Source organism: Cucumis sativus, chromosome 1, assembly GCF_000004075.3.
Source record: "Cucumis sativus cultivar 9930 chromosome 1, Cucumber_9930_V3, whole genome shotgun sequence".
Classification (NCBI taxonomy): Eukaryota; Viridiplantae; Streptophyta; class Magnoliopsida; order Cucurbitales; family Cucurbitaceae; genus Cucumis; species Cucumis sativus.
Genome location: NC_026655.2, coordinates 341,632 through 364,767, shown reverse-complemented (window position 1 = coordinate 364,767; position 23,136 = coordinate 341,632). Strand labels below are relative to the sequence as shown.

Here is a 23,136-nt window from a genome sequence, read left to right as displayed (position 1 = left end):
TTAAAAAAAAAAAAACGTTTTTATTAACCAAACCATAAGCAGTCAAGATGGCCACCCATTACATTACATTTCGCAGTTGAATAGGCGAAAGAAAAACTCAAAACCAACCGACACTTAGGGATTGGAATTTGGAACATTATGTAACAATTAACTTTATACTAAGTTGCTATTTATACATTTAATACTAATTCTATAATCTTACTTAAAATGTTGCCTTTACGGCGCCCCATCCACCAATTGCTACCAACTGAAAAAACACATGATTTTAATTAACCCTCACCCGGCCCACCCTGACCCTGACCCATATGGTTCACTATTGTTCCGTCCTTTCCCTGACATAAACCTTTAGTCCACCCGCCATATGCGCTGTCAGCAACGGGACAAAAACCGGCTCATTATTTTCACTCACTCGTCTAAATTCAAACCGTTTCAAAACCGTGGCCATCACGTATTTCATCTGAATGAACGCCATTTCCGTCCCCAAACACATCCTTGGACCCGCTTGAAACACCGGAAACTTGAACGCACTCACCGTTTTCAACTCCCCGTTTTGGAACCACCTCTCCGGTTTGAACTCTAGCCGGTCTTTTCCCCACAGCTCCTCCATCCGCCCCATTCCGTAAGGAAAATACGTCACTCTATCCCCTTTCCTCACTTGGGTTCCGTCTGGGAGAATGTCCGCAGCTGCTGCATGCTTTGAATCCCATGCTACTGGTGGGTATAGCCTCATCGACTCGCATAAACACGCTTTCAAATACTTCATATCTTTCAACTCTTCGTAACCGTAACCCAACGACGTGGTTTTCGAATAATCGTGATCGGACAATGAAGTGGCTTCGTTGATTATGGTTTGTTCGATGTTCCGGTGGTTTGTGAGCAACCAAAAGAGCCATGTCATGGCAGCTGAGGTGGTGTCGCGGCCAGCCATTATGAAGCTTACGATCATGTCTCTTATGACTTCCTCGTTGAGGCCGGCCGATAGGAGACGAGATAACAGATCGCTGTTGTTTTGTGTTTGGTTATGGTTACGATCTTTATTATCGTTGTTATTGAGGACTTTGTTGTGAATGATATTGGAGATCCATTCGTGAACCGTTTGAACCACTTGTTTTAGCTTCTTTTCAGAGCCGAGGTTGAGCATGCGCTTGACCTTCCACGTGAGGTAGAGTGGCGTCACTGCCCGCCTTGCGCTGATCGCCGTTGCCACGTCGAATGCTTTTACAATTTCTGGGATTGGGCGCGACATGTCTAAACATTGCTCGTCCGTTCCCAACGTAACCTGAGAAAATATAAACAACAAACAAAATCAATCAACCTATCCAAATTGGTGAACTTCTCGATCAGTAAGTTTGGTAGAATTTTAGGTGCAAATCTAGATCATCATACATATCTCTCCAATAACTAACATGGAAGTAACGATTCAATTCTTAAAAAAAGTTCCCTTGTCATGTGACAATTTTTAATTCAACAACTTTTTCAGCTTTTCAAGGAGAAATAATGCAACTCAGCATGTACTGTCAAAGTGTTTTTCTTTTCATTATAGGTAATACATAGCTGCAATCACATTTCTTATATGGTCCATCAAACCATATGGTTCCATGTGATAAATTTGTCATAATTTTAAAAATTGATTAAATTATGTAAAAGTGTTCTCAAACCTTACAATCTGTTAATTAGGTCATCAAATTGTTTTAGGTTTTTGCAACACACTTTTATGCTCAAGGTTTTAAAGAATTGTTCTTCCAACTAGGGTCATATTGAAACAATAATATTTGCAATTTTATTAAATATATGAGTATTTTTTGTTATTTTGGAAACAAATTAAACAGAAAAGCTGAAGTACTTTTAAGGGTAGCAGTACTGTATTGTGTTTTAGTTGAATACACAATATTATATATAATACATACAAAAATTGAAGTCATGCATGCAAGAAGATAAATATATGATCATGGAGAGATCGATCACAAACCTTACAAACGGTGTCAAAAGCGAGTCTTCCCAAAACATCTTGCAAATCAAGAACAGCGTTAGTTCTCGCAGCGTTATGAAGCAACGGAATCAAACGGAAATGAACTTCGTCTTCAAGCGTTTTAACCACGAATTCCCTCAACGACTTAGCGGAAAATGCATGACTGGCAAGCTTCCTTTGTGTGGACCATAAATCGCCATCGACGTTAAAAATGCCACACCCAAGTAGATCGCCAAGTATATCAGTAAACGGCTTCCCTTTAGGATAATTAAGGAAATTAGTCTTCAACATGTGTTCTACATTGGCTGGGTTAGCCGTCAGAATGGTCCGCCTCGAACCGAGCCGATGCATCACGATGGTCTGAGTGGGTGAGTCCGACAGCAGATCGGTGTACCAGGTTAGAAGCCTACGCCGGTTTTTGTAAAAAGAAATCAAGCAACCTATGAAAGGATATGAAGATGGAGAATAGTAAAAGCGCTTTCTAGAGAAGCAGTAGAATTTGAATATGCAAAGATAGAGAAGAAAAAAAGCCCATAGAGAAGTTGAGAGAAGTAGGAAGAGGGACATGGTGAAGTAGATCATGATTGTTGTTATATGCTTTAGGGTCCTTTCTATTGGTTTTGAAGGGGAAAGGAGAGAATGAATTAAATATTTATAGGGTTGGGGAAATGAAGAGAGCTGGAAAAAAAATAAGACCACGTGGGGGAATTACACTTTCTTTTTTTCTTGTGAGAAAAGAATTAAAAGAATTAATTGAGAAAATTTTAGGGGTTTTTTTTAGATAAAGTGATAAGACAGACGTTATTGTCCAAATTATCTTCAAAAAGAATTAAAACGTGGCTAACTTTTTTCTTCTTTTCCACTTTATTGTTTTCTTTTATTTAATTTATGTGATGATTATTATTATACCATTAGAATTGAAAATCCAATATTATTTTATTTCATTCTTGACCAATTTGATAATATGAATTGGAACAACCAACTAAGAATGTTGAACAAAACTCTGGCTGGTTAGACTGGTTCACATGATGAAACTAAAATGACTAATACATATTGGGTTTTCTAATAAAAAAGATGACAGCTGTGGGATTTGAACCCACGCCCTTTCGGACCAGAGCCTAAATCTGGCGCCTTAGACCACTCGGCCAAACTGTCTTCTTGAGAGCAATTTTGGTTTTTCAATATATAAACATTTTAAATGTATTCTCTATAACAAAGAATAATCCATGTCACTAACATTTTCAAAATTGTAAAAATAACAAATTTAAAAACAGTACCGTTTGATTACTTGTCATATTTGCTAAATTTATAATATGCAAAAAATTCAAACATACTAAAAGAAATAAATTATGTTAAGTTAAATAAGGATTTTTATTGGATGGTTATAAATATACATTGGTCAATGAAAATAATAGTTATTGGGAAGGACCAAAAAAAAAAGGACCAAGAGGGCAAGAAATATAGGAATGTTAAGAGTCAAATATAATAAAGTCTACAATTTAGATTAGAAGTTTGAAAATATAAAATCATACTAAGATAATAAAAATATTACTAATATATTTCTTAGTTTCAAAACAACATTTCGTTTGCCATTTACGTTTGTAATATGGATGCGAGCTTTTCACTTTTTATACGTCATCTTTCGAAATTTATTACTTTTAGGTTGAGAAGTGGTGATGATACTAATCATAAATGTGTCTACCTAATTAAAATGTTGCATAATATAATTACTTATAAACTACATATTATTACACCTAATTAATTTGATTATTGGAAAAGTTGTTTTTAAAAAATTAAAAACAAAGACCGTACGTAATTATTATTATTATTTTGAAAGAAAAAGGTAAAGAGAAGGTAAATGAGAGACACGTGTGAAATGTGCTAAAGGAATATAAAAGAGGTTATGACGAAATTCATATATGTATGCATGTCGATGCAAGTCTACAAAACAACAGCTGCATCTTTATGGATTTTCGTATCAAATGAATTTAAATCTTTACCGACTAACTTCATCCAACAGAAATTATACTTATACCCATCTTTTTTTAATGTTCTTTTTAGCCTTTTTTTTTTTTCCTTCCTTCTTCTAAAAATAATTAAAACCTACTAAAATATTATTCTTTATTTATTTCAATATCATGCCTAGCTTCTATTGAATTGCATTTGCATCCGAATTGATTATAAGAAGAAAGAAAATCTTAACTATTGTAAGTTAAATTATTTATTAATGAAAATTGAAAAAATATAAATGTCACATTTTATAAATATTAATAGAAATTTATTAATTTTTATCATGGACAATTCAAAATTTTGTTATAGTTTTATTATATTTAAAAATGGTCCGTTTATTAATTTAATCAAAATCCTTAGTTGGTTTTATAACAAAATATCAACCTTTTTTTATTTAGTTTTAATTTCTTAAAAATAAAATTGCTACATTTCTCAATTTCAAATTTATTATTTCAAACTAATATATTTTGGCACGTGTTATTTTTAATTAGAAAAGTGGACAAGTGGCAAAATTACACCTAAAGTAGCGTAGAAGTTGCAATTGTTTTGATGGAAAAAATTGACTTATATACAATTGTTGAGATTATAATAATTGTATAAGTTCGTGAGTGCAATTTTTGTTAGAATCTAATTTATAATTGCTATAAGTTTGGAGGGTCCAATATTTTAATATTCAAAGAGATCGAGAGGTGTAAGGACGTGCTTGCAACTACCACCAAACAATTCACCCTCAAATCTATTCTCGAATTTTAATTTATTCTCAAAGTAAAAAAATAACAAATTTTTTAATAAAAATAATTTAAAATTTAAAATTTTAAGTATAATAGATTTATGTTTTCTTAATGAATTTGTTTTTTTAGTTTTAAAAAACTCCAAAATTATTATTATTAAAACATTTTTAAAAATAGTAAAATAAAATAAAATATTTACAAACTATATCAAAATTTTAAATTCTATCACTATAGTGTATCAATAATTATCAACGATAGAATTTTATTGGTAAAATTTACTCTTTTTGAAAATTTTCTTAAATTAATGCTAAATTTGCTTACCTCTTGAGATATGTTTTGATGACTTTGATCTAGTCCATTTGTAAAAGCAATTTTTATATACTACAAGTGGTTTTTGATTTTTTTAATTCAATTATTAGAGGTTTTCTAAAAACACAGCAACTAACAATCATATAGAAACAAGTAATAAAAAATAAATATCTTTTTATTAAAAGAGAAAAAGAAAGATAGTTTGTGAGGGAGAGTGTTACAATTAAGCACGTAGGGAAATTAGGCATCAGTCAGTACTTGAATCGAGCAAAAGGTCTCGATGCCAAAATAACACATGACTTTAAATAAATTACAAAAGAACATAAGTTAGGCCGAAATTTGAGCAGAAAAATATAAACACAAAGAAAAGAGTGTGTGAGGAAAAATAAATAAAAGCAAATGTCTCGAATGTGAAGTTGACAAAAGGCTGTGATGAGACGGCCGAGAACGATAGATAGATAGATATCATGTGGATTTTCCAAATTTGTGATTTTTAATTTTCTTCTCAAACCAAAACCCTCACCCACCGTCTTACTTAATAATTCACACACCCTTCTTATTCTTTAATTTTAATTTTAATTTCTAATAATGTTAATTTAAAACAATGATATTTGAAAGGATACATTATTCCACTATTTTAACTTACACTAATTATAATAATATGACTACTTCAAATCCTATATCTTTGCTTTTCCTATTTTATTAGCATCCAAACAAATCTGTTATTTCAAATAATTTGTTTACACATTTACTACTTATCATTTTTTCTGCTACCATCTTTATTAAAACAGGCTGCATCCATATGATATAACCTATGGTAATGCAAACAACAACAAGCATTATTCAAGAAATAAATTTTAATGTAAAGAAATGAAATTAGAAAAAAGCTAAGAACCAAAACACTATTTTTCCTCTAGTTTCTTGAAAAACAAAATTGGTATTTCTTTCAAAATTCAAGTAGTCGGCGCCGCAAGAGATAAAAAGGGGAATCAAACTGAGATGAAATAACAATAATGCATGTGTAACGCAGTCGTGAGGGAGAGAATGATATATATATAATAAGCGTGACAAAAATAAAAAATATAATATATATATATATATATATATAGTTTTTTCTTTTGATGATAACTGATTTTTAAAGATTAAAAAATAACATCACCGGCCAAAAGTGGACACCACTCGGACCCCACTTGTGTGGCCGGAGCGGCCACACTCCCAATTAGCCCTTTTATTTTATCTTCATATATTATATGGTTTTTTTTCTTTTGTTTTGGATGGTGATGGTGATAGTGAGCAGTGGGGGACTTTGGACGACATGTCGACGAAGACTTTCTGATGGCGGTGCTCAATTAAGTCCACGATTATTGTTTCCAATCATGCTATTGCTGTTTGGTTGAAAACGACTCGTCGTTCGTTGGAAGCCACTGGAGGTATATGTTGGAGTTCAATTTTTTTTACTCTCTCTCACTTGTCGACCTGCCCACTAAACGGTTTAATTTCTTTGATAATATATATCTTGTCGACTTGGGTCTTCTTTGGGTGAAAAAAGTCCATGTTGACAGATTTGATCATATCATAAGGCTCTTGACCGACTAATATTGGTTCGGTCCACGTAATTATGTTGTACTTTTTGTTACTATTAATTTTGTTGTATACTTTATTCGTTAAATTAAAACGGGGGTATAACAAAAAAACGTATTTCCTTTCACATTTTAAAAGTGTAGAATGGAACTCTCTCTCACAAAAGCAATAAGAATATTCGTAATTATAATTCTCACAAGAAAAGAAACCCAAATTACAAAAAACAATGGGAATTGCCATAATAAAAACTTTCATCTCTCACAAGCATCATGATATAATTGTTCTTGATAATTTTCAGCCGACACCTACATTCTTCGGTAAGGACAAAGACAGATTGTATGTAATCTAAGTCCAAAACGTTAAAACTCGAAGCCAAGAAAAACTATGTGATTGGGCACAGATTGAAACCTAAACACCACCACTCATTCAAAACTCAAGAGTATAAAGGATGTAGAAATAATATTGCAAAATAATTTGTTTTTTATAAAAGATTAAGCAGCTATCTTAGTTCAGTTTAGCTAAATATCAAGAAGATCGAATAATAACGCTGGAATGTTTTAGAAAATAAGCCTTAAGACGTCACTTAAACTAAGTATCCAGTTAAAAAAATGTCTCGAAACCATAGGAGAATTTCAAATAGAGAAGATTTAAACAAAGAAAGTGAGAAAAACACACCTTAATTCATCTCTGTAATTTATAACTATGAACGCTTTGTTCCCATCATCAAAATGAATACAGATATTAATGGATCAGCGCCTTGGTTTTCCAAAAACCACCATTGGTGCAAATTCTAAGTACACCCAAACTACTCCTAACTACACATTTAAATGTTGAGAAAACAGTAATCCACAACTTCCTCGGTTTCATTTGCCTAATTATGCCGATGAAGATTTGCAGCTGACAGATGTTTCACTCCTTTAGCAGTCATCGTCTACCCATCCGCGCTTCTCAAACGGGCAATTAATTCATCCTGCACCAGATTGGTCAAAAAATCCTCAAACACCAGTTTGGAGCATGGTTGGAAGTGATATTGAATATAGAACAAAAGTGATTTTAACCATTTAAAAATTACTTGCATCCATTTACTTATTCAACAAGATTGGTTACACAATAGAATATACTTGCCTTCTTTCCTCTGAGCGAGAGGCCTTTAGCCTTGAGAAGGGCACGCAGCCTCTCTACAGTCAAATTCTGTAGATCCTTAGTTGGTGTTTCATTGTTTGATGCTCCTGGATGAATGATAGCAACCATATAATAATCAGATTTGGACATGAAAACATAAATCGATTAGAAAATAAAGAGTTAAAAAACATCCTCCCCTGAATGGCCTGTGTTTTAATTTGCAAATATACGATAACTAATTTAACTGTTGGGCGTATTTCTAGACGTTAACCGCTAAAGAAAGTATGATGCACTGGGTTCTTTAAGGGGTAAGATTTTTCTTGTTAATATGCAGAACACAACCATTATCTATACCATGTAAAAGGTTGTTTACAACCACAATCTATAACATTGTAGGCTGCTGGTATTCTAGGTAATCCCCAATTTTTGTTCTTTCATTCTTGTTTAGACAACATACTGGGCAACATTTTTTTTATCCACAATTAATTTAAGATCCCAGGAAAGCACCTGATCTATATAATGCCTAAGAAAATAGATGCAGGGATGTTGAGAAATCTAAGAAGGAAGTTTAATATTTCTGTTAGGGCGTCAATCATTAGACCGTACTGTAATCTTATGACATTGTTCTCGTTCTTTTGGACTGGAGTTGTTTTTGTTGTTAGTGTGAAACTCCTGTTTCTGGAGGATTGTTTTCTCTAACGACCTCATATTCTTAGTTAGGTTTCTAACCAAATATATAAATATGACGACTAAGAAAAATAATGGGGGAAAATAAATGCCCCAAGACTGCATTAATAACCCGCTGCACAGACATTGAATTTCAACTCTAGTGAAGAACATATGCAAGGAGTAAGGGTCAGTCAACCAATTTATCCTCAGAATACATGATCGAGCAGAACTTACCTTTGGATGAACATACTTGTGCGGCCTTCTTTGCTCTGCTATCTGAAATTTTTTCCCCAGCCCTGGAAATATCAGGGTACCATAACTGAGACTTAATATTACATAGAAGTCAAAACCAAAATTATGTATTCCAACAAAGAAAAAAAAAGGAATATGCCTACAAGCATCATGTTATAAGAAACAAAACAACAATCCATTGTTTGCATCCAGTGCTACATATGCAAGAAGATGCAGCGAAATCTGACAATTTAAACAAAAATTGACCAACTAGCAATCTAAAAAGATCATCCGTCATGATGGTACCTCTTTCGAGATGACTCCCCTGTAGCTACTCCTTTTCCATCCTTCGAGCTGGAATTTTTAAGCATCAAAGATCTAATTAGTATATTCTGCTGGTTTGTCTTGATTTCTTGATCCTCTGGATGGAAGATGGGGATAAACATTTATCAATCTTTTATGTGTTCATAATAGGTAACTTAAAATAAGAAGAAGAGGGGAAAATAAACATATAATGGCAAGGTGGTTGGTGCATTTGGCTCTTCCAAAGAGTAGCAAGAACTATTCAGTAGAATCATGATTCAATATGAATCTCAGATCTCATTCCTGATAATGTGACCATAACACATTACACATCCCACAAATATCGTTTGATCTCACAGTGTACAGTTCACAAAATCTATAAAATAACCAATCAGCAACCTTAATTATACAAAATGAACTTTTGGTTTCAAACATTTATAGAGCCCTGCACGAGCACTATGATTATCCTTTCTCATTTCTTCTGTAAACCAAATATCTAGTGAACAATGGTTCAGTCTTACATACTTACAGTGCTGCTTCATGGCATGTCCACTGTCTTATGAACTTAAACTGTTGCTTTATGTTTAGTAAAATAATTATGTAGAGAAACAAAAAGATCACCTGGCGGTGCAGTGTCATGAAGGCAGATGTACACCCGCATACTTCCCTGCATGTTCATATTGAAGAACATATTGAAAAACATATTGTTTCAATATAGATAATAATCTCGATAAATACACACAAATGACTAGAATGCCAAAGAAAAAGAACTAGAAAAAGAAAGAAACTTCATTGATTTCTCAGCAAAGATGATAAGTTCAATGATTCAGACTAAAGTGATAACGAACTCAACAGCTCAAACACTCGGATCACCCAAATGCATCATTGCAAAACCTAGCCATATGAAAACTCGAATTACCAAGTTCTTATACTTCAAACTAGAGTGATAACGAACTCAATAACTCAAACACTCAGACCACCCAAATGCATTATCACAAAACCTAGCCATAGGAAAACTCAAATTACCAAGCTTTTATACCTGTAAACAACTGGTTGGTCTTTGATTGCTAATATTATTTAAGCCTAAAAAATGACAGTAGGGAGGAACGCAGCAGAATCCCTTAAAGCATTCTTTTGAATAATTCTAAAACGAAGAGAGATTCAACCCCTCTTAAGTCTTAAATGCTGAGACTCAAATGCATTGTGTTACAAAACACAAAGACGTAAAATTCCCATGTCTTCGGATCAAAGTGATTGATTAAACTGTACATAATTGATCACTAAATGGAATTTTACTAAAGTAAATGTATACAAATGTGAGAAAATACACAAAATCATAGAAAATAGCAATATTTCAAAGAAGAGTAGAAGAAACATTACCGGATTTGAGGAGGGAACGGTGGAAGAGAAGAAGCCACGGGAAGGAAGGTCGCCAAGGAACTTGGAAGCGCCATGACCAGAAGAAGAAGAGGAAGGCGCCATGGCGAGAAACCCTCGCAAAGAACAAGAGAGAAAGATGATCAGTCAAATCCGAATGATAGAGAAAAAACCCACTTCGCTAAATTCACGGGAGTGGAAACATTCCAAGCGTGGTAAAATCTTTGCGGCCTCTTTGTGTGCGTGACGAACGCACCTCAAAATTTTATCTCAAGTTTTACGCTCTTCGTTTTGGAATTTTAATGCCCCAATTCCAATCATTGCTGACTCTATAAAACTATTGGGTTCAATGTAATTGTTATAATAATTGAAATTTATATATTTGTGTAATTTATGGTGGTATTAGAATATCAAACGGTAGGACTAATCATAAATAAATGAGATGAAGACTAACGTAAATGTAGTTTCATGTCAACTGATTCGACATCTCACTTTATGTATTATAAAAAAACAAAAGAAAGATGGAGAGACAGTCCCCAAAAGTGAGTTTTGTTAGTTGACGTGTAAATATTTTTTGACGTGTAGTCTTGTACCAGTTGAGCTAAACTATTGTTGATTTACTGAAGTAAGATATTTGATATTCATCATCAACTATTGTACTACAGAAGGAGAGAGAGTATTACGTGCTCGGTCTAAAACCAAACTATAACATTAATAATACATCATCAAACTCTTCCGGTGTTTTAATACTATTTTCAATAACAACGCATGAGAACGAAATTAGACCTCTAAACATTTCGAGAAAAAAAAAAACAATGTTTTCTTTTAGAATGAGAGTAGTCATGAAACTCTAAAAAGGGTGTTTGGACACCGATTATACTAAGTTACCAACTAGCTACAGTTAATACTATTTCAAAATCTTATTTTGTTACCATTTTTACTATTCTACCTTCACTATTTTATTATTATTATTTACTACCGTGTTCACGATTTTCTTATCAACTTAAAATAATTTACATCTCAACACACATGCAATCATAATTCAAGGTAAAATAGTTTACACCTCAAATATATATTTTTATAACTCAAACTAAAACAATTTATATCTTAAACACTAACTATTATAATACAACAGCAACGTCTACGACTATAATTACCAATCATTTGCCACAAACACTTATAAAAATCTAATATATTAACTGGCCATACATATCTTAACCAATTGAACTACATTCAAACTCATATATTAAAACAACTCCATACATTACTTTAGTCAATCTAATCATACCTTAGTACACAAGAGAAATTGATTAATATCTCATATACTAATGGCTGGATCTTCTTCCAACATCCCATCTACCTCCTAAGGATTGAATTAAGAAAAACTAAAAGCCACAATGCATATTATTAGGAGAATTCCCAACTGAAATACGCCAGAAGTGCTTGTGAATTCTAGCAATGGACTGAGCCTGCACGCATGCACCTAACGGCCCACTCTATCAAATTGAATATACACAAAAAGCATAAGAGACGAAGCAGATTCAGTTCGTGGCCGCCACGGCAGCACGCGAAGAGCCCATGAGATGGCGCCACATCAACAACAAAAGAAAGTAAAGACAAAAGCAGTAAGCAAGATGCGGGTCCGGCGCACGTTAGCATGGCCCGCCACTGGTCAGCAGTGTAAACTTAGGATAAGAAGAAAGAAGAAAAAGTGGTTTCTTTATTTGCAATTCGACAAATCTTGGATAAGCATTAGAGTGCTGTACGTGTAAAAAGAACGCCGATCTATGTTGACCATTACACCTCCACCATCACAACCCTCCACTTTGCCAAAGTCCGCATTTTGAACGCCTAAGATTGAACCAAACGACATGAAACTAAAACTCTGCTATTGTACAATAGCATTCCTCACTGAATTAGTACTTATTTATGCCTTCCCAGTTCCATGATTAAATGATTCAACCAACAAAATATCCTAAAAAACTGTTCTGAAAAAAGCGAGAAAGGGAAGAAATTTGTAGGATCATTTGAGAGAGAAAGGGAAAAGAAAAATTATGGTAATGGGAGAAGAGAGTCCGAGAAGCCCAGAGGCGAAGGTGGGGATGCAAGTAGAAGATTTATGGGACATTCAAGAACCGCAGCTCAGTCCTACTGAAAAACTTAATGCTTGCTTTGAAAGCATCCCTGTTTCTGCCTTTCCTCCTGCCCCTCTTCATCAAGGTACTTTTCTTGATTATGTAAGGTTTCTGATTCTCAGCTAGAATTTTTTGTGAAATGATTACACATTGGTTTAAACTTTTGGGTCAGTCGGTCGGTGGTTTAAGAATTTGTATGGTATGATCTAGACTAAGGGGGGTGTTTTTATTTCCTTTGTTTGAAGAATCTATCATTGATTTGGATGGTTTTGAAGTGAGTTTGTGTTTATTTAGGGATTGAGATAAGATCGGACAGTAGTTTAGCTGAGGCGGTTCAAATTTTGGCTGAGCATAAGATTCTCAGTGCGCCTGTGGTGGATGTTGATGCACCTGATCATGCTAGTTGGATTGATAGATACATTGGTATTGTTGAGTTTGCTGGAATTGCTGTTTGGATTCTTCATCAGGTTTGAATTTTGCCAATGAAGCTTCCTATTTTTAGTCATGGATTCAATTTTATGATTGAAAGTTAGTTTTTTTTTTTTTAATAAATGTGAATGTTATATGTTCGATTCTTCATGTTAACATGTTGTTGCATCATGTCAATTCTCCGAAGCATTGGGATTAAGTCAATCCGTTTTGAGGATATAGTGAAAAGAGATTCTTTGTTTTTGATCATTACGCTTCAACCGGGTTATTCTATTCCACCTCTTAGAAAGAAAAGAACTTAAATCAAAATATGTGTTTAATTCAAACTGTTGTAAGTGTATTGTTAAAATCATGTTCGACGGCAGTTTAGTTTTCTGTTTTTTAAAGAAACACTTCAATTCAATCCATAGTTAAATTCTATGAACAAAATGCTTTTGAATAGTTTTCATTTCTGTTCTTTGAATTTATTAGTTGAAATGGTAGCAAAATAAAGAAACTTATAGGTAGAGTAGTGTTTATGAGTTTAGTTTTCAAAAGCCATAAACCCAAAATAAATGGTTATCAGAAGGGGCATAAGTTTTCTTGTCATTTCAGTGAGATCTCAGACTGGTGATTTGTCTTGCAGTCGGAACCTCCATCTCCGAGGAGTCGTAGCGGTGGGAATGCTCTGGCTGCAGCAACAAATGGGGCGATATCTCCTTTAGAACAGCAGGTACTAGGCCCGGAATCTGCTGCAGCCACCCCCGGAAGCTTTTTCGAATCCTTAACTTCCTCTGAATTGTACAAGAGCACACAGGTTTGATCTCCTTTGCAAGATAAAAAACAATCTCTTCTCCGCTTCTAGCTGGTGAATGTGGCTTTGCTTCATATTCATCAAATCTTCTAAATGTATAGGTGAGAGACATCTCGGGATCTTTTCGTTGGGCCCCATTTTTAGCTTTGCAGACATCGAATTCCTTCTTGACTATGCTCTTACTTTTATCAAAGTACAAAATGAAGAGCATACCAGTTGTGGACTTGGGGGAGGGAAAGATTGAGAACATCATCACACAATCAGCTGTGATTCACATGTTAGCAGAATGTGCAGGGCTTCAATGGTTTGAAAGATGGGGAACAAAGACGGTATCCGAGCTCGGTCTTCCAATGATGTCACCAGCTTCTATTGTCAAGGTCCATTTTCCAGATATCCATTCTTCATCACATTAGCAATTTAAAGATGTGATTACTTGCAATCCTATTATCTACTATTTATCATTTGTCTTTCTTCAATGTCGTGTTGCTTTGTCGCAGGTGTACGAGGACGAACCCGTTTTACAAGCATTCAAACTTATGAGGAAGAAGAGGGTTGGAGGTATACCTGTTATTGAAAAGGGTGGTAGAGCAGTAGGCAACATTAGTTTAAGAGATATTCATTTCTTGCTCACTGCACCAGAAATCTACCACGATTACAGGTTTGTGATCAATATTTTGATACTCATTAGCCTCTGTTGATTTGTAGGTGAAGTTTTCCATTTTCGGTTAAGAATAAACGAAACAGTAATAACTTAGTTACTTGGGCTCTCGTCTTACTTCTGACAGATCGATAACGGCGAGAAACTTCCTAACTGCTGTTAGAGACTACTTAGAGAAGCACGAAGAGTCCTCTCCAATGCTAAGCAACATGATTACGTGCAAGAAGGACAACACAATAAAGGATCTGATTTTGATGCTTGACTCGAAGAAGATCCATCGTGTGTATGTTGTCGACGATGATGGCAATCTAGAAGGAGTTATCACTCTCAGAGACATCATCTCGAGGTTAGTCCACGAACCGCGTGGTTACTTTGGCGATTTCTTTGACGGTGTTCTGCCATTGCCTCAAAACAGTCGGGTTTGAAAACGAAATACTTGCCAGGAGCAACAACAAGTCCTGATATTGGTTTCAAATTACTTAGGATTAACATTTTGGGTCTCTTAATTCAGTGTTGTGTTCGAGTGTGTTCACTAATCCTTCGTCTTTGATGGTTTGTTGGATGGATTGAACGTGCGGGAGTGTAATATAGACAATGGATAGATAACCTGTAAATAGTTCTCTTTGTATTTGCCACTTTTTCTATAAATTTTTCGTTGGCTTTTGTTCGGTGGCATGGCATGACATAATAAGAGGAATGGAAAAATAACACTAATGCTTTCGGATGTGATATATAATTAAATTTACGGTTGTTTTCTTACGAGTTAAAATACTTTAAGCTAAGCTTTGGGTTGATTTGATGATTTAATAATAAGTAGTAATTTATCTTCATAATTTGTACATTTTATAACATATTTCCTTTCATTTTAAAATTCTCCAAACTTGCATCCAAAAGAAAATTTCTATCTCCAAGAACTCATATTTTAACATTTTGAATAAAAAACCAGTATACACCAACATGATCTTAAATTAAAATAATGAAAGTATATAATAAAATGTTAAAAATGTTATAATTAAATATAAAATAACTAAGTATATAATAAAATGTTAACAATATTATAAATACAATTAAGTCGGATGAAAATTTATAAGTAAATATAACCATTAAATTTAATATTTTAAGTGTACAACAGTGTTTTTTTATATCAAAATCTAATAAAGTTTTATTAGTGATAGACTATTAGTGATAGACTAAACCGTAAATATTGGTTTATTGTTAATAAACATAAAAATATATCAAATATACTGACTTCGTTATATTTACATTTGCTATATGCTTAATTGTTACTTTTAAAATTGTTACCGATTCTTATTACCCAATTTACAATATAAAGAGTTAAAATTGTGATTGCTCTTGCAATTAATAGGTTGGCGTCATCGGGAATTACCTAAAAGCCCAATGTTGAGAGCCCAATAATGAATAAACCCAAAATTGGAATTTCCTCCTGGGCGGGTAATATACGGTATCACCGCAGGGGAATAGAAGACTGGCTTTCATTCCGAACCACCACGAATTGCGCGAATATGGCACCGCATGACATTCGCCGTCCACACAAACGCCCGGCGATCTCTGATCAGCAGAAGCGGCGGGAACTTTCTTTGCAAAGGCAACAGCAGAATCGCCGCGATGCTCAGCAACAAGCACGTTCCTTAGCCTCCACGCTTCTCTCCCTTTCATCCTCATTCGACGAGCCTAGTACCTCCGAGCCGGTGCTGGAAATTGAACTAAACGAACTCGAATCCGGAACGGAATGTTCTCTGGAGATTTTATCGGAACGTGAGTTTAACGAACCTGCTCTGAAGGAACTCGATGTTCGCCAGGCATCGAAGCTCAAAAGTTCAGAGGCTCGTAAGTGGTTTTCGAAGCAACTGCTGCTTCCTGAGTGGATGATAGACGTTCCCGATCGACTTAGCGATGAATGGTTATATTTCTTTTTTCGTCTCTTCGTTACTAGCTATTTACGTTTATGTTTTCTTCAACTTAATTTCTACGATTTGTTTCTTTCTCCTAGTTGCGTGTTTGCATTCAAATTCAAATATCTCCGGTTGTTTCGTTCTCACTTACATTCGGTGTTAGGTCAATTTAACGTCTCAAGCTAAATTTGGATTGCTCATTTTCGTTTGTTTGCTTGAGTATATGATTTTCCTCGTCATACATAATGCTTTCTGCTTGCATTTCTGACGTCAACAAGTGTTCAGAAAACGAATAAGTACAGGAGAAAGAAAATCTTAATCTCTCTGTCGAATGATCGAAGCCGAGAGTGATGTTTCTACTATTCTTTGGATGTTATATAGGTACGTGTTTGCAAGGCCTTCCGGTAAACGGTGCTTTGTAGTTTCCTCCAATGGAACAACGATCAGTAGGCTACGAAATGGATCGATTCTGCATCGTTTTCCTTCTTCTCTACCTAACGGAGCAAAGACAAAGAAAGCCTCTGGTTCCGGTCAAACATATTCTATTCTAGATTGTATCTTTCATGAAGTAAGTTTCTCATAACTCTTATGCCATTTCGTAGTCCACGTTTTTTACAGATGAATAAAGGTACGAATCTCCTGTAGACAGATCAAACGTACTACGTCATTGATATGATTTGTTGGCGAGGATATTCTCTTTATGATTGCGCAGCCGAGTTCCGGTTCTTCTGGCTCAATTCCAAGCTCGCTGAAAGTGGAGCTTGTGAACTGCCTTCATACTATCACAAGTATAAATTCAGCTTGGTACCTGTATACTCATGCGATCAAAATGGTCTCCATGCAGCTTATGCAGGAGCAGCACCTTTTGTCAAGGATGGTCTATTATTTTACAATAAGTAAGATCTATCATCAAGAAAGGATTTAACACTTTGCGAGTTCTCTTTCTTCTCCTTCTAACTGAGGATTTAATTTAAATTTGTATCGTGTATAATATTTCATTTAGCAAACATCTGTGATCTCTTTTTGGAATATTTCGAAACATGTGGAACACTCCATATCTGTAGAGTTAAATATTTAACAATTTTCAGGTTATAATGTCTTGATATTTATTCTTGATAATCGATATGCTCTGTACTTCATATTAAGTTCTTCCTTTTATTTCAGGAATTTCTTTCTGTGTTTATAAGGTATAACTTCGTTGATCCCATACTAAGCTGTCTTTGTCCTAGGCATTCCCACTACCAGCCAGGAAATACACCACTTGCATTGGTCTGGAAGGATGAGAATTGCAGTCAATATGTTATTGACACGGATAGTAATGGACAAGTTCCAAGCCAACAGCAGGTACTTTCTATCGACGTTTCCTTGTACCTCTTTTTTTTAAAATAAAAAAACTATATGACTGTTTGCAACTGTATTTTTTATTTCTCTCTTCCTTTATAAACAATGTTGCTGCTGTCGTACTTTCTAGTCAATTTTGTGATCAATGATCCATGAGATGGATCTGCTCTCTTGTCTCATGCAGTTTATAATGCAATTTTTTTTTCTATTTGAATGACCAGCTGGTTTTGGAGCTACAAAGTGATGGGAAGGTGGCTACATCAGATGATCCTCCTGTGTACTTTGGATGCTTAGACGGTGACTTTCTCGGAAAGGTTCTGTTCCTCTAAACTTAGCCGTTTCTTTTGGTTCATTAGTTTTGAAATTCTTTTGTTTATTACATGTTGCTTCCTTTGACCATTTTTTCTTGGAATGTGTTCCCTGGTTTTTCTGTCCTCTTTCTGTCATTGTGTGTAGTTTGGCATGGTGCCACATCTGTATATGGTAGCTTTTGAATTTTAATGTTTTTATTTGGGCTTGACTTAATTGAAGACACTGTTGATTGATATTTGCACCTACTAAAGGGATTGGCCATTGAAAATTGTTGACTGATTAAGGCATATACCCATCAACCTAGAGGTCAACAATTTCAATCTCACTCCCACATCTTGTTAAACTCAAAAAGAAAAAAAAATAACAAGAAAAAAAAAAAGGAAAGTAATTAGTCGGCGGTTAACTAATGTCTTGTGAGATGGTATGTATGAGGTCAATTTTTTAGAATTAACATGGATGGTTTTATTGAGGGAAATATTTAAGAGCATGTTAACAGGAAAAATACACTACCAAAAAACTATGGGATAGTTGCAAATTTAGCAATTAGATTCAAAATAATTAAGTATATAGCAACATTTTAAAAAATTTGCAAATATAACAAAATTTGTCAAATTCTATCAATGATATAAGTCTATCACCGATAGACCATGTTGCAAATATTGGTCTATCACTGATAGACCATACGAAGTCTATCAGCGATACAAGTCTATCAGTGATAGCTTTGCTATATTTGCAATTTTTTAAAAATATTGGTATATCCTTAATTATTATTCCTAAAATGGTCATCAATTGCAATTTCTCAAAAACTATTTACTGACTAGTCCTTTTCTCTTCACTAAGTTCTAAGCTAATTAAGACAACCTTTAATTTACAGTCATGACACTGAGCCACTAAGAGGCTATTATTATAAGGAATCGGGATTCAATCACACTCTCAAATAGTATTAGCAATGACTGTACCCTTATACCCCATCTAGCAAGCATTGCAGCCTTCTCACACCCCCTGGCAACAATTGCACCCTTTTTTACTTCACCTGGTGAAAGTTGCAGCAGAAAGGATAAAATTTAATTGTAAAGAGGGTGGACTTGGCATGTTCTCAATCCTTGGTTTCTGTGACTTCCTTTTATTGCTAGTCCATTAGATTTTAGTGTGCTAAGGTTGAGATTTGGCTTGTTTAAGAATGAGCATATGTGAGTACAAACTTACAGTTACAACACCTTTAATGTAAGGAGTTTCTTTTCTCCTTGCCCCGCCTCGCCATGCGTTGCTAAATTTTGCTGGTTGAGAATTGCAATAACTAGTCTGTTTTACATTATTGTTACTTTTTTACAACCATCTTACTTTGCTGATGATGGAGGGATAGAGAATAGAAAGAGTTTAGGAACTTTTTTTCCCAAGTTACATGCTACATCAAAATCCTGAACACTTCATCGATACTGGAGATTTACAGCCTGATGGTAACAAGTAGATGATAATAGGAGATACATTTCACTTTGGAGGAGATCAAGAGTGTGTTGTTTGGTAATAGAGTTTTTTTAGTACAATAAGTGCAGGGGAATTTGAACCACAAACCTTATGATCCTCCCCCTTCCCCCTCTTTGTATGTCCCTCATGTACTTTGAGCTTTGTCTGTCTATTTTCATTTCAATAATATTGAGACTTGTTTCCTTTTAAAAAAAACCACAAACCTTATGATCACTAATACGCTCATATGCCAATTGAGTTGACTATACTCTCTTTGGCATGGTAAGAGAGTTGAAGTCTCCTACCCCATGGTTTTTTGTTGGCTTTTGGGTTGAACTTATCTCATAGGTTTCATTTACTCAGGAGCATTTATGGACACAACTATAGAAGACTTACATTTATTTCTTTGAAGGAACCGAGTGAATCAAACGTCATGGATTTTAGATCCACGAGCATCACTCTCTGTAAAAGCATTCCTACAACGTTTTAAGGGGATGATATTGGTTTATCATAAACATTTTTTTTAAGAAAATAAAATTATGGGCGGGTAAATTCTTGATGAGGGTTGTATTGCTGCCAGGAAGAAATTCTTTGTGGAAATCATTTTTTGAAAAGGTTTTTAATCGCGTAGGCTCAGATTTTCTGGGGGGAAGATCTTGCTAACAAGATGCATTGAGAGCGGGGAATTTGGTTGGTGAATTTCTTAGGTGCTGATTTCTATAGCATAGCTAATAATTTGTGTAGGAATGAGGGGAATCTTTTTCTTAGAGTCACCATGCGAGTGTGATAAAATCCAAATATATTGAAATATAAAAGATAGAAGAATGATAAGATAACCCAAGTATTTAAGGGACCTCGAATCTCCCATTTTCTTTGGTTTAGTAACTTGGGCCTAATCCAACTAGTAACTAACTACTTTCCTCCATCCTCACTTCCTCTGATCAGAACAACTTCTCTAAAAATTACCAATATATTTCTAATACCCTCAAAATATTCCTAGTCCTATCATAATACATTTCCTGTCAAAATGATGTTTGTTCCCTTTCGTTTTAATTATGGTGGATGACTGTCCCTAGTAAGGGAGATAATTTCTTCTATCAAAATTCATTAGCTGATGGCACCTTTCTTTTCTCCAGAGAAGGAAGATTCTCTTCTTAATTTGTGTCGGGTCCTTCAGTTCTTTCATGTTACCAGAACTGAATGTGGATAAGTTTGGTAGGTAGGGTGTAAGTGGTGGTCTGTGTGCTCTCTCTCTCTTTTACATCTCGTATTTGGGTCTTAATGCGCCACTCCCCCCCCCCCCCCCCAAAAAGAAAAAAAAAAAAGAAACCTCTTTTTCCATATAGATCATTTCCAATTACTTAGTTTCTTTTCGCCTATTTGACTTTCCTTCTACAACAGATTTTGTGAAGTTTTCCACTTTGGTTCTTTGCCCTTTATGTCCAAACAATCATTGAAGGATTTGTGTCGCATACCTTGGTCACTCTACTCTCTTTGCTACTTTTGTTCAGGTTCTTACGGATGTTTGTAGTGCCATGCTATGTAGAAGTTCTTTGCTTCCTCCCTTTTGACAAAACTTTTAATGTTTACTTGTTCATTTGGTATGCCTTGTCATGGGCATCTGTTGGGAAATATCAGCAAGGTTTCGCAAGTATAGGAGGGTTCTAGGAGGAAATTTGTGTTCGACTCCAATAGCTTCTTTTGGGTCAATATTACGAGTTTCACATATGCAAATTTTCTGTTTTTATTTATTACCAACATTTGAGGTTCCTTCTTTATCACCAAGTAAATAACTGTATTTCTTGAATTTCAGTTAGGTTTGTCTTCAGGCAATTTATTGCGATTCACCATTGGTGATGGAGGGTTAACAATTGTGGACGGGAGGATTCAAGGGGCAGATTTACAATACAGTGGCAAGGTCAATCGAGCTCGAGCCTTTGCAGATAGTTACTCCAAGGTTAGAAATTGAGCTAATATCATACTTGTACGGTCAAATCATATTCATAAGAAATTAATTGAAAATTAGTTTTAGAATTGATAATTATTACTGTCATATTTATTTATTTTAAATTTTATGGATATATCCAACAGGTCATAATTTTAGGTAAAGTACCTGTACTTTTAGTTTTCTTTCTAGCCATTTATGGAAACTATATATGCAGGTTATGTTTCAATATGCAGCTCGTCGCTCACCTTTAAAAATAGACGATCTATTAGCATCCATCAATTCGTCGAATGATGGAGGAGGTCATGATTCTGAAATGGTTGGATAGTTGTTGATAGCTCTAGGGAAGGAGCTAGAAATTTTCCTGAGGGACAAAACTAATTTTACTTTTGAACTTTCTGTATATATTATTTGTTGTGGGGGATCCTTCCTGTGCTCTCTGGTAATAGATTGGCATGGCACGTAATACTTTTACGATCATTTGTCGACTCCCATACAACAAGGGTTCCAATATGCTGTATGTTGTTGTCCATTATAAAGCCAAGGAGATCCTACATCAAACTAGGGCAGCTTTCTGTTCAACCAAATTTGAGTAATACTACTGTGGGTGGTATTGTTAATCTTAATTCGTTACTCAAAAGTTCGAATCTGTCAGATTTCATGGTGTTATTCAACGTGGGTTCAAGTTGAACGTTGGTGAATCTCTTGCTGCAAACATCTTCACTCCTTTTAGAGGTAATCCTTAACGGTGAACATTTGTAGCTAATTTATTGGATTTAATGTATTGTATGTTGTGACAAATTATTCAAAAGTATTAATCAATCTTAAACGGACAAACAAGCTTCAGGTGCTGACCTTTTCATCGAGGATTATTGAGTTGGTTTTACAATTTACTGGTAAGCTTGAGAATTGTGTGTTAATGGATCCCCTCTTATTTTTGGAGTTCTATTTGCTCCCGAAAGGGAAAATTTCACGTGGAAATTAAACATTTTGATTGAAGTATATCCAGCTAAGCAGGATCAACAAGCTGAAGGTTATGTCTTTGGAACAATCGATGGAAGTAACGGCAATTGGTTATGGAGAGATGCTATAGGTACGCTAACAAAAGTATCTTTTCGTCTTTCCTCATATCCTCATCTTGTTCGAGCATGTTTTGGAATGATTTAGAGTAAAGAATGTTAATCAATAGCCATTTTTTTAAAAAAAATTTAAACTCTTTTGGTAAAAACCATTCAAAATTCACATTTAAAGCATCCCAAAAACAGAATGATTGTTAAACAGATTAATTTTTTTAAAAAAAATTCTTAAATGATTTATTTTTTAAAATTAAATCCTTGAAAAGTTAAACAAATGAATCCAAGTTTATTAAATTTGGAGCCTTGAAATGAAACAGTTTTACTTTATCTGATTCTCAGTTTTGAAAGTCAGTTTTTAGTACCTACCTTGTCATCATTTTTTTCTTCTTCTTATTTTCTTTGTTATTTTTAAACCTTAGCCACATCCCAAAGACGTAAATATTGCTTTTGTTTCTTAGAATTTAATTATAATTTTGAAACGTTAAACGTAGATTACAGATATTTTTGAAAGGCAGAAAACAAAAGGCCAAAATATGATCTTAATCATTTATAACCGACAAACTGAGTTGAGTACAATAAATAAAAAAACTAAGGCAAATGAAATTATGAAATAGAGCAGCTCCTATAAGAAGGCTACTTTCCATTTTAGTTTTCAAAATTTAACAATAAGTTCTAAACAAATTTGCAAGTAGATAATTAAATAGATAATAGTAATTGAGTTTAATTACAAATTTGGTCCATTTTTTTTTAAAAAAATAGTCTTTTTAA

At 34.4% G+C, this 23,136-nt stretch overlaps 4 protein-coding genes and 1 non-coding gene across 6 annotated transcripts; 2 read left to right on the top strand and 3 right to left on the bottom strand.

Annotated features, from left to right (window-relative positions):
• Window positions 1–2,603, bottom strand: LOC101202989 (cytochrome P450 94B3). The gene is made up of 2 exons (XM_011653545.2): window positions 1,970–2,603; window positions 1–1,279 (listed from the first exon to the last, which is right to left on the bottom strand). Exons 1-2 carry the CDS (start codon window positions 2,549–2,551, stop codon window positions 314–316), a joined length of 1,548 nt encoding a protein of 515 aa, XP_011651847.1. The 5' UTR covers window positions 2,552–2,603; the 3' UTR covers window positions 1–313.
• A 441-nt stretch (window positions 2,604–3,044) lies between these two features.
• Window positions 3,045–3,124, bottom strand: TRNAL-UAG. Its single transcript has one exon. It is a non-coding gene; the product is annotated as a tRNA-Leu (tRNA).
• Window positions 3,125–7,227: 4,103 nt separating this feature from the next.
• Window positions 7,228–10,592, bottom strand: LOC101215024. The gene is made up of 6 exons (XM_004138004.3): window positions 10,306–10,592; window positions 9,547–9,592; window positions 8,929–9,043; window positions 8,626–8,687; window positions 7,726–7,829; window positions 7,228–7,570 (listed from the first exon to the last, which is right to left on the bottom strand). Exons 1-6 carry the CDS (start codon window positions 10,405–10,407, stop codon window positions 7,532–7,534), a joined length of 468 nt encoding a protein of 155 aa, XP_004138052.1. The 5' UTR covers window positions 10,408–10,592; the 3' UTR covers window positions 7,228–7,531.
• A 1,646-nt stretch (window positions 10,593–12,238) lies between these two features.
• Window positions 12,239–15,076, top strand: LOC101214786 (SNF1-related protein kinase regulatory subunit gamma-1). The gene is made up of 6 exons (XM_004138003.3): window positions 12,239–12,522; window positions 12,732–12,904; window positions 13,492–13,662; window positions 13,761–14,036; window positions 14,157–14,317; window positions 14,445–15,076. Exons 1-6 carry the CDS (start codon window positions 12,357–12,359, stop codon window positions 14,740–14,742), a joined length of 1,245 nt encoding a protein of 414 aa, XP_004138051.1. The 5' UTR covers window positions 12,239–12,356; the 3' UTR covers window positions 14,743–15,076.
• A 684-nt stretch (window positions 15,077–15,760) lies between these two features.
• LOC101214543 (snurportin-1) lies at window positions 15,761–22,291 on the top strand. Of its 2 annotated transcripts, XR_004217977.1 has the most exons (8): window positions 15,761–16,238; window positions 16,612–16,798; window positions 16,876–17,126; window positions 17,460–17,574; window positions 17,793–17,885; window positions 21,161–21,304; window positions 21,510–22,027; window positions 22,140–22,291. XR_004217977.1 is itself a non-coding variant. In XM_004138002.3 (7 exons), exons 1-7 carry the CDS (start codon window positions 15,841–15,843, stop codon window positions 21,618–21,620), a joined length of 1,299 nt encoding a protein of 432 aa, XP_004138050.1. In that variant the 5' UTR covers window positions 15,761–15,840; the 3' UTR covers window positions 21,621–22,210. The 2 variants fall into 2 exon arrangements, 1 of the variants encoding a protein (XP_004138050.1); XM_004138002.3 differs by having other exon boundaries at window positions 21,510–22,210.
• Window positions 22,292–23,136: the final 845 nt, after the last annotated feature.

Excerpts from the sequence above, each read along its gene's own strand:
- LOC101214786 (XM_004138003.3), top strand. The coding sequence starts at position 12,357 with ATGGTAATGGGAGAAGAGAGTCCGAGAAGCCCAGAGGCGAAGGTGGGG. Across the intron at positions 13,663-13,760 it reads AATTGTACAAGAGCACACAG|GTGAGAGACATCTCGGGATC; the intron begins GTTTGATCTCCT and ends CTAAATGTATAG. Across the intron at positions 14,037-14,156 it reads CACCAGCTTCTATTGTCAAG|GTGTACGAGGACGAACCCGT; the intron begins GTCCATTTTCCA and ends GCTTTGTCGCAG.
- LOC101202989 (XM_011653545.2), bottom strand. The coding sequence starts at position 2,551 with ATGATCTACTTCACCATGTCCCTCTTCCTACTTCTCTCAACTTCTCTA. Across the intron at positions 1,280-1,969 it reads CTTTTGACACCGTTTGTAAG|GTTACGTTGGGAACGGACGA; the intron begins GTTTGTGATCGA and ends ATATTTTCTCAG.
- LOC101215024 (XM_004138004.3), bottom strand. The coding sequence starts at position 10,407 with ATGGCGCCTTCCTCTTCTTCTTCTGGTCATGGCGCTTCCAAGTTCCTT. Across the intron at positions 8,688-8,928 it reads GGGGAGTCATCTCGAAAGAG|GGCTGGGGAAAAAATTTCAG; the intron begins GTACCATCATGA and ends TGATATTTCCAG. Across the intron at positions 7,571-7,725 it reads TCTCGCTCAGAGGAAAGAAG|GATGAATTAATTGCCCGTTT; the intron begins GCAAGTATATTC and ends AATCTGGTGCAG.
- LOC101214543 (XM_004138002.3), top strand. The coding sequence starts at position 15,841 with ATGGCACCGCATGACATTCGCCGTCCACACAAACGCCCGGCGATCTCT. Across the intron at positions 16,239-16,611 it reads GATCGACTTAGCGATGAATG|GTACGTGTTTGCAAGGCCTT; the intron begins GTTATATTTCTT and ends GATGTTATATAG. Across the intron at positions 17,127-17,459 it reads GGTCTATTATTTTACAATAA|GCATTCCCACTACCAGCCAG; the intron begins GTAAGATCTATC and ends TCTTTGTCCTAG.